Consider the following 14,268-nt stretch of genomic DNA (forward strand, 5'->3'; position numbering starts at 1 on the left):
TAAAATTTATATGTGATATATGTGATTTATCTGTGTTAATAGACTAGGAAATCGAGACTTAGAAGTGTTAAGTAACTTGCCCACTATCAGGCTGCCAATTCAAACTCATCTGGCTCAAAACTCCAGAGGAGATTATCTCTCCATATCTCTAAGTGAAAGAACATTCTAGGCCAATATATCCAAAAACATATGTAGTATTAGAATCTCTATGGGGTTCCTTTCTTTTTTTATCCTGGCCAAATACAAAAGAACATTCTGAAAAGAAAAGGAAAGACCTATGTTGAAGATATTACAATTATCTTTGCAATTCTTTCTTTAAACTCTGCAGTTGTCAACAAGGTTGAGCACTGTTTACTTGATAGTTTCCCTATCTTTTGGCTTCTATTAAATTACTCTTGCCTCATTTTCCTCTGAATTCTGTGACCCCTTGTCCTCAGCCTTCTTTGTTTTACCTATTTCCTCTCTCTTCCCCTCAAACATTGGTTCTTCCTAGGGTTTGATTCTCAGCACTCTTGGCACTGCTTCTGCTCTCTTTGGGTGATCTCATTCACTTCCAAGTCTCCAAGGCTCACTGATCATCTGTCTTCAGCTCAGACTGAACCCAAAAGCTCCAGACACACATGTCCAAATCTCTACTGCACATCCCCCTTTGGATGTATTTTTAACACCTCAAAATCAGTAAGTCCATTGTAAAGTCACTCTCCCCACTCAGATCTGCTCCTTCTGTGCGTTGCTTCTTTACTCACTATCTAAACATTTGCCCAAGCCAGAAGACTGGAAAAACATCTTTTATTTTTACCACACTTCCCCTGCACCCTCCCACACAGACATCCAACCAATCATGAAGTTCCATCAAAAATTCTGCATTAGATCTGTGTGCTTTTCTCTTTCCTCCATGCTTCCACTTTTATCTCAGCAGCCATTATTCTAAATAGTATTACTTTAAGACTCGGTCAACCGGTCTTTTTTGTCCCATTTTGTCCTCTTCCAATTCATTCTCCCCCTTCAACCTAGCCTGTTCTTTATAAATGTCATTAATTGTGTTCCAATCATTTATGGGTCCCTCTTTGTATTCAGAAGAGTGTCCTGACCACAGCTACATAACCTCTGAGATCAACAGTCCCACCCCTTAGCACACCTCCTCTCCTCACATTCAATACTACTGCCAGACTAATCCATGTTCAATGGCTCAAAGACACTTGGCTCTCCCACAACTTGGTGTCTCCTCATTCACCACTCCTTTGACAAGGCATGCTCTCCTTCCTTGTTCTTTTTCAAATGACTCAACTAGATCTTAACACCAGATCATGCAATATCATCCTTAGGATGCCATGCCAAGTTTGGTGTAATTATCCTTCCCGTTTCCCTGTCCATCCCTCTCCTAGCAATATTTCTCTGTCATAGCACTTTACCATATTGTACTGTAATCTTTACTGTAATCACTGACTTGTCTGTCTTTCCCACTGTACTATGAGCTCCTTAAGGTCAGCAACTACTCTTATAAGTTTTTGTGTTGCCAGCTGCTAGCATAATGTCTTGAATAAAGTTGCTCTTGATAAATATGTTTAATGAGTAAATGGATAATTCATTATCTCATCTAATGAATGAATGGATGGTTTCATTACATAATATGACTTCAGCCTTTGCTCTGTCATTCACTGTCATGTGATTCATGAATAGGTTGCCCAGAACTGTGTTGCCCTGTTTTCTTCAAAATGTTGCAATTAAATTAGAGAAAAGATAAATGGCAATTCCTGTTTCTTTCTTAATTCAGGCAGGCTCAATATAGATGTTATCTTTTCTACACCCTTATGGCCTTCTGGCAAAAGTACTAGGATAGTAGGTATAAGAATTGGTTCAAGCTCTGGCTTTGTAGTCTATTACCAGAGAGTCTTTGGAAAGTAAAGTAACTCCTTTGTACCAAAGCTGTCTTAACTAGAACATAATTACTTTCTTTTTAGACTGTCTCACTATAAGATTAGCTTGAGGTCAAATAAAATCATATATATATATGAAAAATATATAAATATATATATACACACACATCTATAGTTTTAAAAAATCTATGGGTTGTCATAAAGTGTAAGGTGTATTGTTATTTATCCTTCATTTTAAAATCCAGAACAATAATAACAGTACTCTAGTAAGATTTTATACATATAAAATCTTATACATAGATTTTATCATATATATATATATATATATATTTCCCAACGTCAGGAAGTAAAATATTTCCTCCTTGAGAAATAATGCTTTCCAGATTGAAAAAAAATTAGGAATTTTTTTGACAGCTTTATGAAAGCTTCATCTTATGACAACTCTAAAATACATCAAATATATACAAATTATGCATCATCCTATCACTTAAGAAAGACAAAAACTGTAAGAATATGACTCATATCTTTGTCAATCTCAGGATGAAAAATTAAGGTAAGAGAGAAAACATATAAAACTAAAGAATTATTTAAAATCAACTGAGAAGCTTGTTACCAATTCAAAACAAGAAAAGCCAATAAGAATCACAGTTGAGTCACATCACTCATTTTCCTAAATATAGGCAAAGGTCAAATACTATTTAATTCTGGTATTTCTTTAGTAACAACTTTGCAGGTCAAGTCATCTGAATTTTATCTTTAGCATGTTTAAGATTATTATATTAGTCCAATGTAAACTCTTAGAATGCCCTTTTAGGACTTCATGATCCTGGAAGAGAAAACGTGCATAGATATTTAAACATAGTTGAATTAAACAAAAAATGTTATGTTATTTAGTACACTTAAATTCAGTGAGTTTTTATTAAGTACCTACTTTATAAGTGGAAAATCCTGCAGCGCCTACTAAGTTTAGTGTCACATCTTCAATGTATTTAAATTAACTAAACAACTTTATTTTACATATACTTTTACAAGTACTTTGTAAAGTACTGCTCATTTTGGATACTTAAGAGTCCACAAATAAATCGTCCACACAGAATTCATAGTTAACTTTAAAAAGAACAGCTTTTTCATCATTACTAGGGCATAATATTGATTCTATTTGTGATTTTTACCTTTTCAATCCATTATCTATTAAACAATTGAATAAAATGATTCCAGCTAGAAAAAGGGAACAAGGTAAAAAATATCACTCTTTAAAACAAGAAAAATGTTAATCAATTAGTCCTTTCTATCAAAATTTAAAAAGTTGAAAGTAGTCTATAAAATTCTATTATTATTTCATCAAGGTGATAATACATGTGTACTTGATCCATTCTATTGGTACTTCCTATTGCCATCTGAGATTTAAATGACTCATTTCAGAATCTGAATATTTCTGGATTATATTGGACAGGGACTGCCTTTTTAAAGGGCTGATTCTTTTACAGGATTTCCAATGTAGCTGAATTAAACTAATAATCAAAATGACTAAAATATATTTATCTTTTGCAATATTTGGAGATGGACTAATTTAGTATTTTCATTATTACTTCCGGTCAAACTGAACATATATCATCCCCCAAACCAAAATATTTCTATCCATTAACTATTGAAAAATATGAGAAAACAGCCAGCTTTTGAGTTATTTCAAATTGTTTTGTGTTGGACATATCCAATTAAACTAGCATTTTTGTTTGCAAAGGTAACTATTTTGTTATTTACCTGTGATGCAACAGTATGACATTTTAATTAAAGAAGGTTGCCTATATTAAATTTATTTTTTAAATGTCCATTGTGTCATACTTCATATTTCGGATACATCGCAACAAAAATGTATACTTGTAATTATATCTTGAAATTTGACTACAAGGGCTATTACACTCACTTTTTTTTGTTATTGTAATAGGTCATAATTTTGTATTATCTGTATTTCACATAATTTTAGCTTAATATTCATCAAAGTGTGACTTTCCAACAATAGAATAATTGGAATAAACTGTAAGCCAAAATTGTTCCCTCCTCAGGAATGTGGGATTTATACCCAAAATTATAAGTTTAAATTAATCAGGTTTAGACTTATGAGGATGTAAACTCTATACATAGAATAGTTTATCTTACCATAGTATTCTTAGAGCACTAATTTAGTTTTGAGGCAGATGAACCAGCATTAAATAAGCTGTCCCCTAGATAACCAACACGCTTTATTCTTTGTCTTTTTTTTTGAGTATACATTCCACAAAAGAATTAAACATATACTGTTTAATGGCCCTTATTCACAGAAAGACCAGATCCTGCAGTTTCACAAGGAACCACTGTAGAAAAATCATGACTTAAATAAACTTAACCAGCCACATATTATGTCTTTATATTTAATCTAACATTACAAATTTAAAAATCCAGTTCATCTCATGGTGAGGAGTAAGTTTCATGTAAATTCTCTAGAATATTAAATTTCAAGACCTATTTTTACCCTTTTGTACTCAAAGGCATAGAGCTTGATAAATGAGGTTGCCTTATGTTTACTGCTTACGTTTTACCTTTAATTAGATTGGAAAATCACGAGTCTGTATGGTCTTGGTCAGTCCATTCAACAAACACCAATCACCTGACCCACACTCTGACTATTGATTTTTTTCCCAAATTCTGCTTAAATTTGCCTTAAGGATGTTCAGCATACTCATTTGTCAAATTAACTTTCCTTTTCTCTGCTAGAAAATGTTTTCTCCTTATTTACAATTTGTTTTCTCAAAAAAAATTTTAAACATACGCAAAATCAATTGTATGTGATTATAACAAATATTAGATCACTAATACTGCATTATACTTGGATTCTAAATAAACAGACTTAAAGTTTACTCGTGTCAATTTTCTCAATCCTTATATGTTAAAGAACAGCATACTCTACGTTTCATATTTTTTCTACTTTTTAATTCTGTATGCAACTTGCTAATATTTATCGTGTTTACAAGTCCTTTACCAGTAACACTTGATTTCACATATATTTTTATTACATAAATAAAGTAATACTAGTTACAATTATCCCAAATGAGGTTAACAAACAAAAAGGAGGAAAAGAGGATTAGCCTCATATAGTTTACACTGGAAGTCACAATACAAACTTTAGAATATTTAAGATCTTAATTTGTAAAAATGAATCAAAATAAAACAGATATATCTGCAACTTGTAAGGAAATCTTTCAAAAGTTAATAATAATAATATTTTAAAATAATTACTATTGATAAAGTACTTTCACATGTATTTGGATCATAGATTACTTTTAAAGGTAGTACGATTTGTACTGACAGAATCTTAGGAGAGACATGAAACAAATACTTAAATAAACAAATAATATTTAGGTATTAACAAGAATGCTTTCCTTAGAACTACTCAGAATGTTGACATCCCTTTTAAAACTCAGAACATAAAACTAATAACGGAGGAATTTTACCAAAAGGACTACCCACAAACCTTGTTCTAATTTATGTGTACTTCTGATTAAAAATAACTCCCTTTTGCTTTAATGCAATATTGATTTTATCACCAAATATGTCAAGAGATTTTTAAAAATTAAATAGCAACTCATAGAATCTATAGCCTTCCTGAAAAACAGTATAATTCTACACTTTGCAAAAGTGACACATGCTTCAAGCTCCTCATGAAACTAAGTTCTAAAAAGAATTAACAGTTAAAGAGACACCAAAAATTAAGAAAAATTAATCATGTTATCTGCTAGATGAATTAACAGCCGACACACACAAATTAAATAATTTAAGTTGATGAAACAGATGTCCTCCAGACAAATTTAAAAACATTGTTTTCAATTTCACTAGTTTCCTTGTTCAGTACACTTTCTTGTACTGAAAGAATTTTAAATAAAAATGTACCCAGCTTCATACGATAAAAAGGCTTTACAATTCAGCTTGAACATTTTATTAACTGTGAAAACATGCAAAATTTTATGTAGAAACTATTCCTGCTTCTTAAAAAATCTGTAGTCATTACCTGAATTTATTAATTGAGAACATTGGTAAATTAGCATATAAATGTGAGGAGATATTTGAAACATGCACTTCCTTCCAAAAGGAAAAGGCAATACAACTGCTATTGACTGATCATGTTTCAATGTGTTTTAAACTAATATGCAGAGTTGATTGTATTTTTTTTTACGTTAAATTATACATTATCCTGGTGAGAGTAGAAGGAATTGTACAACTGCTTTCTTATGGCATTAGGTGAGCTCACCCGTTTAGTTTCATTGTGTGGGATAGTAGATAAAGCTGGGTTGGTTGGTGAATTCAGGGGGATGGGAGCCTAATGTGATTTGGCATCGAGGTAAGGATTCATGGAGTTATATCCACAGGATATATGCATTACTTGATAGTAAGAGGCATTTACAACCCAGAATATAAGGGCAGGGCAGCCTCAAGTGACATCACCAGATCATCTGCAGCGTCAACCAACCGACTCAAATATATATCCTCCACACCACCACTCCCCTCTTTTTCTCACTATTAGCAAGCCTTCCATGGCCTTCATCAATGTAAAAGAGCATGTGTCTTCTTTAAATGCAAGACCTATGCTTACTCAAGTGAAAAGCAAATAAGAAAAACCAAAGCAACAGAATAAAAAACTAGCTTGAGCACAATTTTCACTAAATTGACATTCAGATGATAGGAATAACACTAAAATGTTAAAGGAGAATTTAACTTGGATGATCCAGACAGCTAATGAATAAAAGAGAAAGTCAGGAAGAAGCAAAGAGAGGGAAGAGAAGAAAGAAAAGAAAAATAAATTAAAGAAATTAAAGAAAAGAAGTAAATTAAAGAAAACAAAAGAAACCAGCTAAATATCCCTGAGATGAAGTCTTGTTTTTAACTCTGATTTGTCCTGAAACCAGGCAACTGTGGGAATCTTGAAATTCTTTCTAAAAAAAATTAAATAATAACAAAGAGGAAGAGGACTCTATTGCTTGGTTTTAATTCTCTTCTCATTTTTCATAACTTATGTTTTACTTACAGGCATTTGTTACAGCAAAACTGTTGGCTGTCTCAATGTTGTCCACATGAGGTACCAAATTAAAAGGAGCTTCCGACGCATTGGGGCTGGTGTTATGAAGAAAAATTGCTAATCGAAAAGCAGTGTATTCCTGATCTGTGTTTCGGATGAAGAGGCCACCTATTAAAAACAGCAGGAAAAGCACATTCAATGTTTCCTCTTGTAAACATTATACCCACCCCAAGCACAGTCAAATCTACTGCCATTCACAAGCACATACAATTAAAGAGCTATACTTGCCACATCTAGGGAGACTGCCCTTTGTCCCTAAGGTGCATGCTTAGTAGTGTTTAGAGCAGCTCAGCTTTTTCTTGTCCCAATGTGTCATGATCACAATGACCTCTGAGACCATTTAGTGTATGTTCCTTTCTCTCCGTTGCCCTCCCCGTGATTCCCAGCACACTGCTACATCAGCCACCTCAAGGCATCTCTCTCTAAGATGCATGCAGATGAGCAGAAAAGAGATTTACATTAAAATACGGAAATGAAGGGATATAGTGCCACACAGGGAAGAGGGAAATCAGAAAGAAGAAATGAACTTTATTTTCCTGCAGCTCGTGGACTCAGCCTAATTAACTCCGTTTTGTGCACAATCCATGAGAAATGATGCAGTGTTGAGGCTGGGCTTAGCTGGAAGAAATTCAATAGCTGCGTCCCATTAAAAGACAGTAGAGGAGAATAGCAAGAAAAGCCAAGGATGGAGGGTGTCCCTGGAAATAGAGTCGAGGTAGAGAAATAAGGGCAAAAGCTTCAAGAAGAAAACAAAATAAAAGGGGAGAAGCTTCCTGGAAAGGGATCTAACTTTGGAATCTGGTAACCGGTAGCAAGAAAAGGCAGGGAGTACGGGTGGAAATGTCTTTTTCCCCAAACAGTGTCTTTCTGTAATAGTAAGAAAGCTGCGGCGTCCAGAATGGGAAGAAGTGGATTTTTTTTTTCTTTTTTAAACAAACTCCACATCACTTTATGCTTTAGAGAAAGAGATGAAAATAAATATCATACAAAATACAACCAAATTCCCCGAAAGCTTTCCCCCAACTTATTTCAATCCTACTTAAGCGACTATAGCCAAAGGTGGAAATAGGGTTATGGGTTGAGAACGGATGGGTGGGCTGCCCTGGGTGTATTCCAAAGGAACCCGCACTAAAAAGGAAGTCTTTTTGTAAAGGAGAGGAAGGAAAAAGAAGGAAACAGAGGGGAAGGAAACTGCTGAAGGTTTCCCTGAATTGCTTATCAGCAACTCATTTAACTCACTTTCGGATATCTGCTACAACCAGCCACATGCACACCCCATCGGAACACACCTTACCTATTTGCACGCTGCTCGGAAAGGCTCCCATGGCGAGTCCCCAAAATCCAGAAAATAACAAGACAATCTGTCTGCAAATAATCCTCATCTTCTTTTCTCCTCTCCCTGGCGCGCGCTCTCTCTCTTTCTCTCGCACTCTTCCTAAAGGCTGTTCAGAGAAGCATTGAAGACGATGGCGCTAAAATTAAAATCAACCAAAAAAAAAAAGAAAAGAAAAAAGAAAAAAAGGAAAGAGGTTTCGGTGGTTTAAGATTATGACTATTTTCCCTTAGCAATCCATCGCGAGCCGCCAGATTTTTCCCGCAGTCTCCATAGCCCTGGGAGAGGTTTTCTGTCCGGCTGCAAATGTTGCACATGCAAAAGATGGTGGTGGAGCGTCTAGTGGCTGCTCGCAGGGATGAGACATGCGCTCTATCTTTGCCTCACTCGCACTCGCGCTCGCCCCTTGCTTTCTCACATACACACAAACACTGGCGCCGCGGGCGCCGCGGTCGCCGCACGCGGTCCCCAGCTCGCACCAGCCGACATCCCCCCAAGCCTGCACCAGCCCGGAGCAACGCTGCCCTCCCGGCGTCCCCTCCCCGAGCGCGCACTCCCTCCGCACGCCCCTCGCCCACCACTCGGCTGGCTTCACCCCCTGGGTGCTCACCGGAGCGCCCCAGTCTCCCCGACACTCCGGAGCCAGTCAGGAGACAGGTTTTCCTTTCTCACCACTCGCTGACTCCCTCCTCTTTTCTTCCTCTGTTCGCAGAGGGACCGACTCTGGGGATGGGCACCCCTAGAGCCCCTCTCTTGGTTTTCCTGGCACCTCTGCTTCCCGGCTGCGCTAGGCAGAAAATTGGCCCACGGGCCAGGTCTGCAAGCCCCAATCGGGGGCTCCGGGGGATTAGTACCTCCCCATGCCCCCGGGCCCCTGCCGCATCCTTGCAGGTTCGCGAGGAGGACGGGCTGCCTCCTTCTCCTACAGTCCTGGCTTCCCTCTCAGCCTAGCCCTCTTCTGCCACTGGGCTGCGCGCGGGGAACTCCGGTCCTCGCTGCAGCAAAGATTTCTCACCAGCAAACAGCCCGGGAATCTGGAGAGCCTCACAAGGGAATGGATGAGGTGAAAGGGTTCAGCGAGGGATGGGAGGAGAAAAGACAAGCAAAGGGCAGCCTCGGGCGGGTTTAAGAGGCCATGACCAGGAGAAAAGAATTGGAGGAGGTAAAGATGGGAAAGAGAGCCAGAGAAGTTGAAATATCCTGGGAAGGGGAGGAGGGGGTAAAAGGTTATTTTAAATAACTGACAAAGTTTAGGGTACTGAACGGGATGGGGGAAAGACTGAGAAATGAAAATTGAAAGAGGCCTCTAACATTCTGTTTGAAAGGCATGAAGCAGAAATAGGAATAAGAACTGTGTGAAGTATAAAGTAGGAAAAGTGATTAAAGATCCGATTGCTTTCTACCCAGTCACCCATTCCGGAGGACCCTTTCTTTCTGTGCTGTGGTCCATGGCAGCAGCAGGAGGGACACAGCCAAAGGCTGGTGAAGGACCAGAAGGGCAATGCTTGGGGCAGTGGACACAGGTGTCTGACAGGAAGATAGTGTTTTTCGTGCACATCTCCTCTTGTCTGGGACTCTGGAATGCTCACTCTGCTCCACGCCACCTCCAGGTAGACTTAAGCACTTCATTGATGATGTCAATAGTTGTTTTGACTGGGTAGAAGTGAAAATGAATTATCCTAGAAAGTTTTGGGGTTACAGTCTCACTTCCTCTCCAGAGTCACCTTTAAGATTCTCCTTTCATCTGGCTGCCTTGGACTGAGCTTGTACCACACTCAGAAGCAGTCACTGTGGTAGCCGTAAGTGAACAGTTTCTGATTTCCTCTGCATGGTTTGAGATTTCCTGATCTAGTTACTAAATATAATCTCCTGTTCCAATAAACTGTGTGAGAGAATCATTAGAAGGATAGGTTCTCCTTAAAAGTTAGGGAACTTAGGGTGATGTCTGCCATTAAATTTTTTAAAAGAATATAGCAATTGCCTAGGTTTGCCTGATATAATATTTGAGAATACAATGCTTAAAGTTGAATTCTTGCAGGGGACTTGCAGAAAGCCTGGTAACGGCTTTTTGAAATATGCATTACCTCAACTCCTTCAAGATTTTTTATTTGATATCACTGATTACCTGAATTTGTAGTTTATAGATGATATTTTAAAATCCCTGCTAAAACTTGAGTGCTTTTCTATTTCCTAAGTTTTGCATTTTATTTTTAAAATCGCATCTTAAAAAAAAAGTGTCTGATTTCCCATTACATTTCACCACAGATTATTATGAAAAAAAAAAAAACCTACTCGTAACTCTATTTTACAAATCATACGTTTGTCATTTCAGTTTGTGAAGTTTTAGTCTTGCAAGTCAAGTGAGATTTGAAGCATTTTTCCTTTTCTAATTTGTCTGTGTTAAAAAACAAGGCTGTAAATAATAGCATTCTGTTTTCTCTTGTAAAAGGATAATAGAGTATGACACATAAAATTCAAGTTAAATTAAAATTTCAAAATCCACCAAACTCATCACTTGCTTGGGTAACTAGTGAAGCTCTTCCTTATCCAGAGGCAATTATTAACTTTAATTCTTCTCAAAATTGAAAGATTTGAGTTTTCATATGATGTAATAGCATCATTGATACAAATGAAGGACAAGTTTTTCCCCCCCCCCGGCCCCCCCACTTAACAGTCATGATAACACCTGGACTAATATAACCACAGATGACACAACTATATTTTTCCAAAATAGTAACCCAGTTGTTTTTAATTTCTATTTTCCCAAGTAGTTAAAACCTCTATTTTACTTTCTAAACCTAAACTCTCTTTATCTGAATTGTATACATATATATTTATTAATATATGTATCAAATATATTTTATCAGTATGATACATAGAAATACATCATATATACATGTATTTTATACCTATGTACATGTACACAGATGTACATATATGTCAAATAGTTATATATTAAGCACCAATGATGTGTATTTATTCTCCAAGTGTCTGAGGTATAAAGTTGAACAAAACAAAATCCGTGATATTCTTAGAAGACTCCTAATGTTTATGAACACTCACTAATGTGCAAGGTATTGTGCTAAAGCCATACCTATATCACCTGATCTATAAAAAACTTTAGGTATCCTTGCATTTGTTAGGAAACCCAACTAAAGATTTAGATTCTTTCTCAAGATTATATTCTTGGTAAGTGATGAAACTATAACTAAGGATGGGACTCAAGTTGTCTGATTTCAGAGACTGGGCTATCTTTATTAAAATCTACTGAGTTAATGAGTTTAAGGTGTGATGAGGGGTCAGGGAGGTGAAAAGGAAACTGCAAGAATCCATAGCATTCAGAAAGGTAATGTGTTCTACCTGAAAGACCTCAGGCTTTCAGAATAATAATTAGTTACTGGTTTCAGATTACAGGCCCTCAATTTCTTAGCTGTATTGTCTTGGATACATTACTTAATATTTCTTTTCTGACAGGATAGATGTAAACTTTCAACACAGTTCTGGCACATAACTGGCAACTCTTGTCAATAATGAGTTGCCCCCCAAAATGTGATAAAGGCTCCTATAGAGGGAGGAGCAGAGTGCCATGTGAGCAAAATAGAGTGTCTAACTCTGACTTGGAGGGGATTCAGGGAAAACTCACAGAGATTAAAAAAAATGAACTGAATTGCTCTGTGTTTGTAGGGATTATCAGGTGCAGAAAAATTATGTCTTTCCAAACATTACTAAAAGCTTGGTAAAACTAGACTTCAGGTTATATGAAGGGAAGTAGTGGAAGTGCAGCTGGAAAGCAAAGCAAGAGATGGTTCTGTACCATCTCACTCAGAAGTATTGTCTTCATCTCATAGAAACAGAGAAACAATGAATGGTTATAAGCAAGGGGGCAAAATGACCAGATTTGCACTTTAGATCAGAAATCTGATGCTAGGAAACAAAACCATATTTTTTTAAAATAAAGCTTTCATTTGGAATAACTTTTATTTACATAAGTGTTTCTAATTACGGAGAGTTCCCCGTGCCCTTCACCCAATTTCAGTTTTCCATAATGTTATCATCTTACATTACTCTGGTACATTTGTCAAAAATAAGAAACTGACACAGGTATGTCACTATTAATTAAACACCAGACTTTATTAGAGTTTTAGCAGTTTTTCCATTAGAGTATTTTTCTGTGCCTGGATCCAGCTCAGGACAACTCATTATATTTAGTTGTCATAGCTCCTTGTTCTGTTCTGTGACAGTTTCATCTTTGTTTTTCATATGACGTCAACAGCTTGATGAGTACTAGTGTTTGTAGAATGTCTCTCAGTTGGGATTTGCTTGATACTTTTCTCAGGATGAGACTGCGGTTATGGATTTTCAGAAAGAGTACCATACAGGTGAAATGCTCTTCTCAACACATCATACAATGGAATCCATGATTTCCCCTGACATCACTGGTGACATTAACCTTCATCAGTTGGTTAAAGTGTTTTTGCACATTTTATCCACTCTAAATTACCTGTTTGTTTGTTTTCATTCCATACTGTATTCCTTGGAAGTGAGTAACTAAGTATATCCTACTCTCCATGAGGGGAGAGTATCTACATAAATTACTTGAAATTTTTGTATTGAAGCATTGTCTTTTCTCTCTCATTTTAAAAAACTTACTCATTAATTTAAATCAGTGTGGACACATGTATATTTATGTATTTATATTGTTTTTTAACATTTAAGCACAGGGATACATGTGCAGGTTTATTACATAGGTAAACTTGAGTCACGGGGGTTTGTTGGACAGATCATTTTATCACCCAGGTATTAAGCCTACTACTCATTCGTTGTTTTTCCTGATACTCTCCCTTCTCACACCCTCCACCCTCCAGATGGCCCCAGTGTGTGTTGTTCCTCTCTGTGTGTCTGTGGATTCTCATCACTTGGTTTGCCATTCCTGTGTTAGATTGCTAAGGATCATGGTCTCCAACCCCATCCGTGTTCCTTCTACAGACATGATCTTGTTCTTTTTTTTATGGCTGCATGGTATTCCATGGTGTATATGTATCACATTTTCTTTATCCAGTCTATCATCGATGGGAATTTAGGTTTATTTTATACTTTGGGTTATATAGTCTGATACTATGCTATTTGTTATTTATTGTGCTGCTCAAGTTGGTCCAGCATTGGACATTGGGAGCTATTGATATGAGTCCATCCTTTTGTTTTCTGATCATTTCCATGCTTATTGTCACTACAGGAAGCTCTCTATACATTATCTTTTGTATTCCTTGCCCTAGCCTTAGTATAAGCCTTTTCAATAAGGAGTCCTTATTCTTTTCATTGCAAAATGGTATTTAAAAACCAAGATCTGGCAATGGGCTTGCTATTACTGAGTTATTATTGCTTCCAGATTCTCACATAGGAGAGTATATATATACATATATAACCCATGTTGGTGTACATACCTATAATTGTTTCTCTATCCATCTATCTATGTATTAAGTTAAAATTAAGCTGTTACTGATGTTTGCAACTCAAATTCAGTACTACAGCATTCATTCTAATCTCCCTTCTTGCTGATCCATACCTTACTTCTCTAACATTAAGAAACCTAGTTCCCACAATCGAGTTAAATATGTTTATCTATAATATTAAACCTAAACTTAAGTTCTCCAAAAATAATTGAATTTTTGGTACTATATTTTTGTTTTCAGCTACTGATGATTACTGAAAACCCGTGTCTATTATTGTTAGTTGTTTGTATTCCTAGGAAACATCGAATTTTACAAACATTAGTATAAATACATGGCATTTTTTGTGATATTCTGTCCTAAAAGAAGTGAGTACATTATTCAAATGACTACCAACAATTTAATAAATGTATTTGTGTATTTATTAGCTTAATGATTTCTTTGCAAAACCTAGTTCTTTCAGTGTCTATATATTTTTCTCCAATTAAGCTGATACTTTCCAAT

At 36.3% G+C, this 14,268-nt stretch overlaps 1 protein-coding gene across 5 annotated transcripts in view; it reads right to left on the reverse strand.

The window, feature by feature from the left end:
• The window catches only part of GRIA4 (glutamate ionotropic receptor AMPA type subunit 4), a 382,415-nt gene extending 372,611 nt beyond the window's left edge, over positions 1-9,804 (reverse strand). For 2 of the 5 annotated variants that reach the window (XM_017948915.3, XM_017948918.3), the window contains exons 1-3: positions 8,928-9,804; positions 8,279-8,456; positions 6,934-7,092 (exon numbers count right to left, since the gene is read on the reverse strand). In XM_017948915.3, the coding sequence (XP_017804404.1) occupies positions 6,934-7,092; positions 8,279-8,366 (247 nt within the window). In that variant the 5' untranslated portion in view covers positions 8,367-8,456; positions 8,928-9,804. The remainder of the gene's footprint in view (positions 1-6,933; positions 7,093-8,278; positions 8,457-8,927) is intronic. The other 3 variants (XM_017948916.2, XM_017948917.2, XM_017948919.3) reach the window with 2 other exon arrangements.
• Between the last annotated feature and the right edge of the window lie 4,464 nt (positions 9,805-14,268).

This window comes from Papio anubis, chromosome 12, assembly GCF_008728515.1.
Source record: "Papio anubis isolate 15944 chromosome 12, Panubis1.0, whole genome shotgun sequence".
NCBI classification, from domain to species: Eukaryota; Metazoa; Chordata; class Mammalia; order Primates; family Cercopithecidae; genus Papio; species Papio anubis.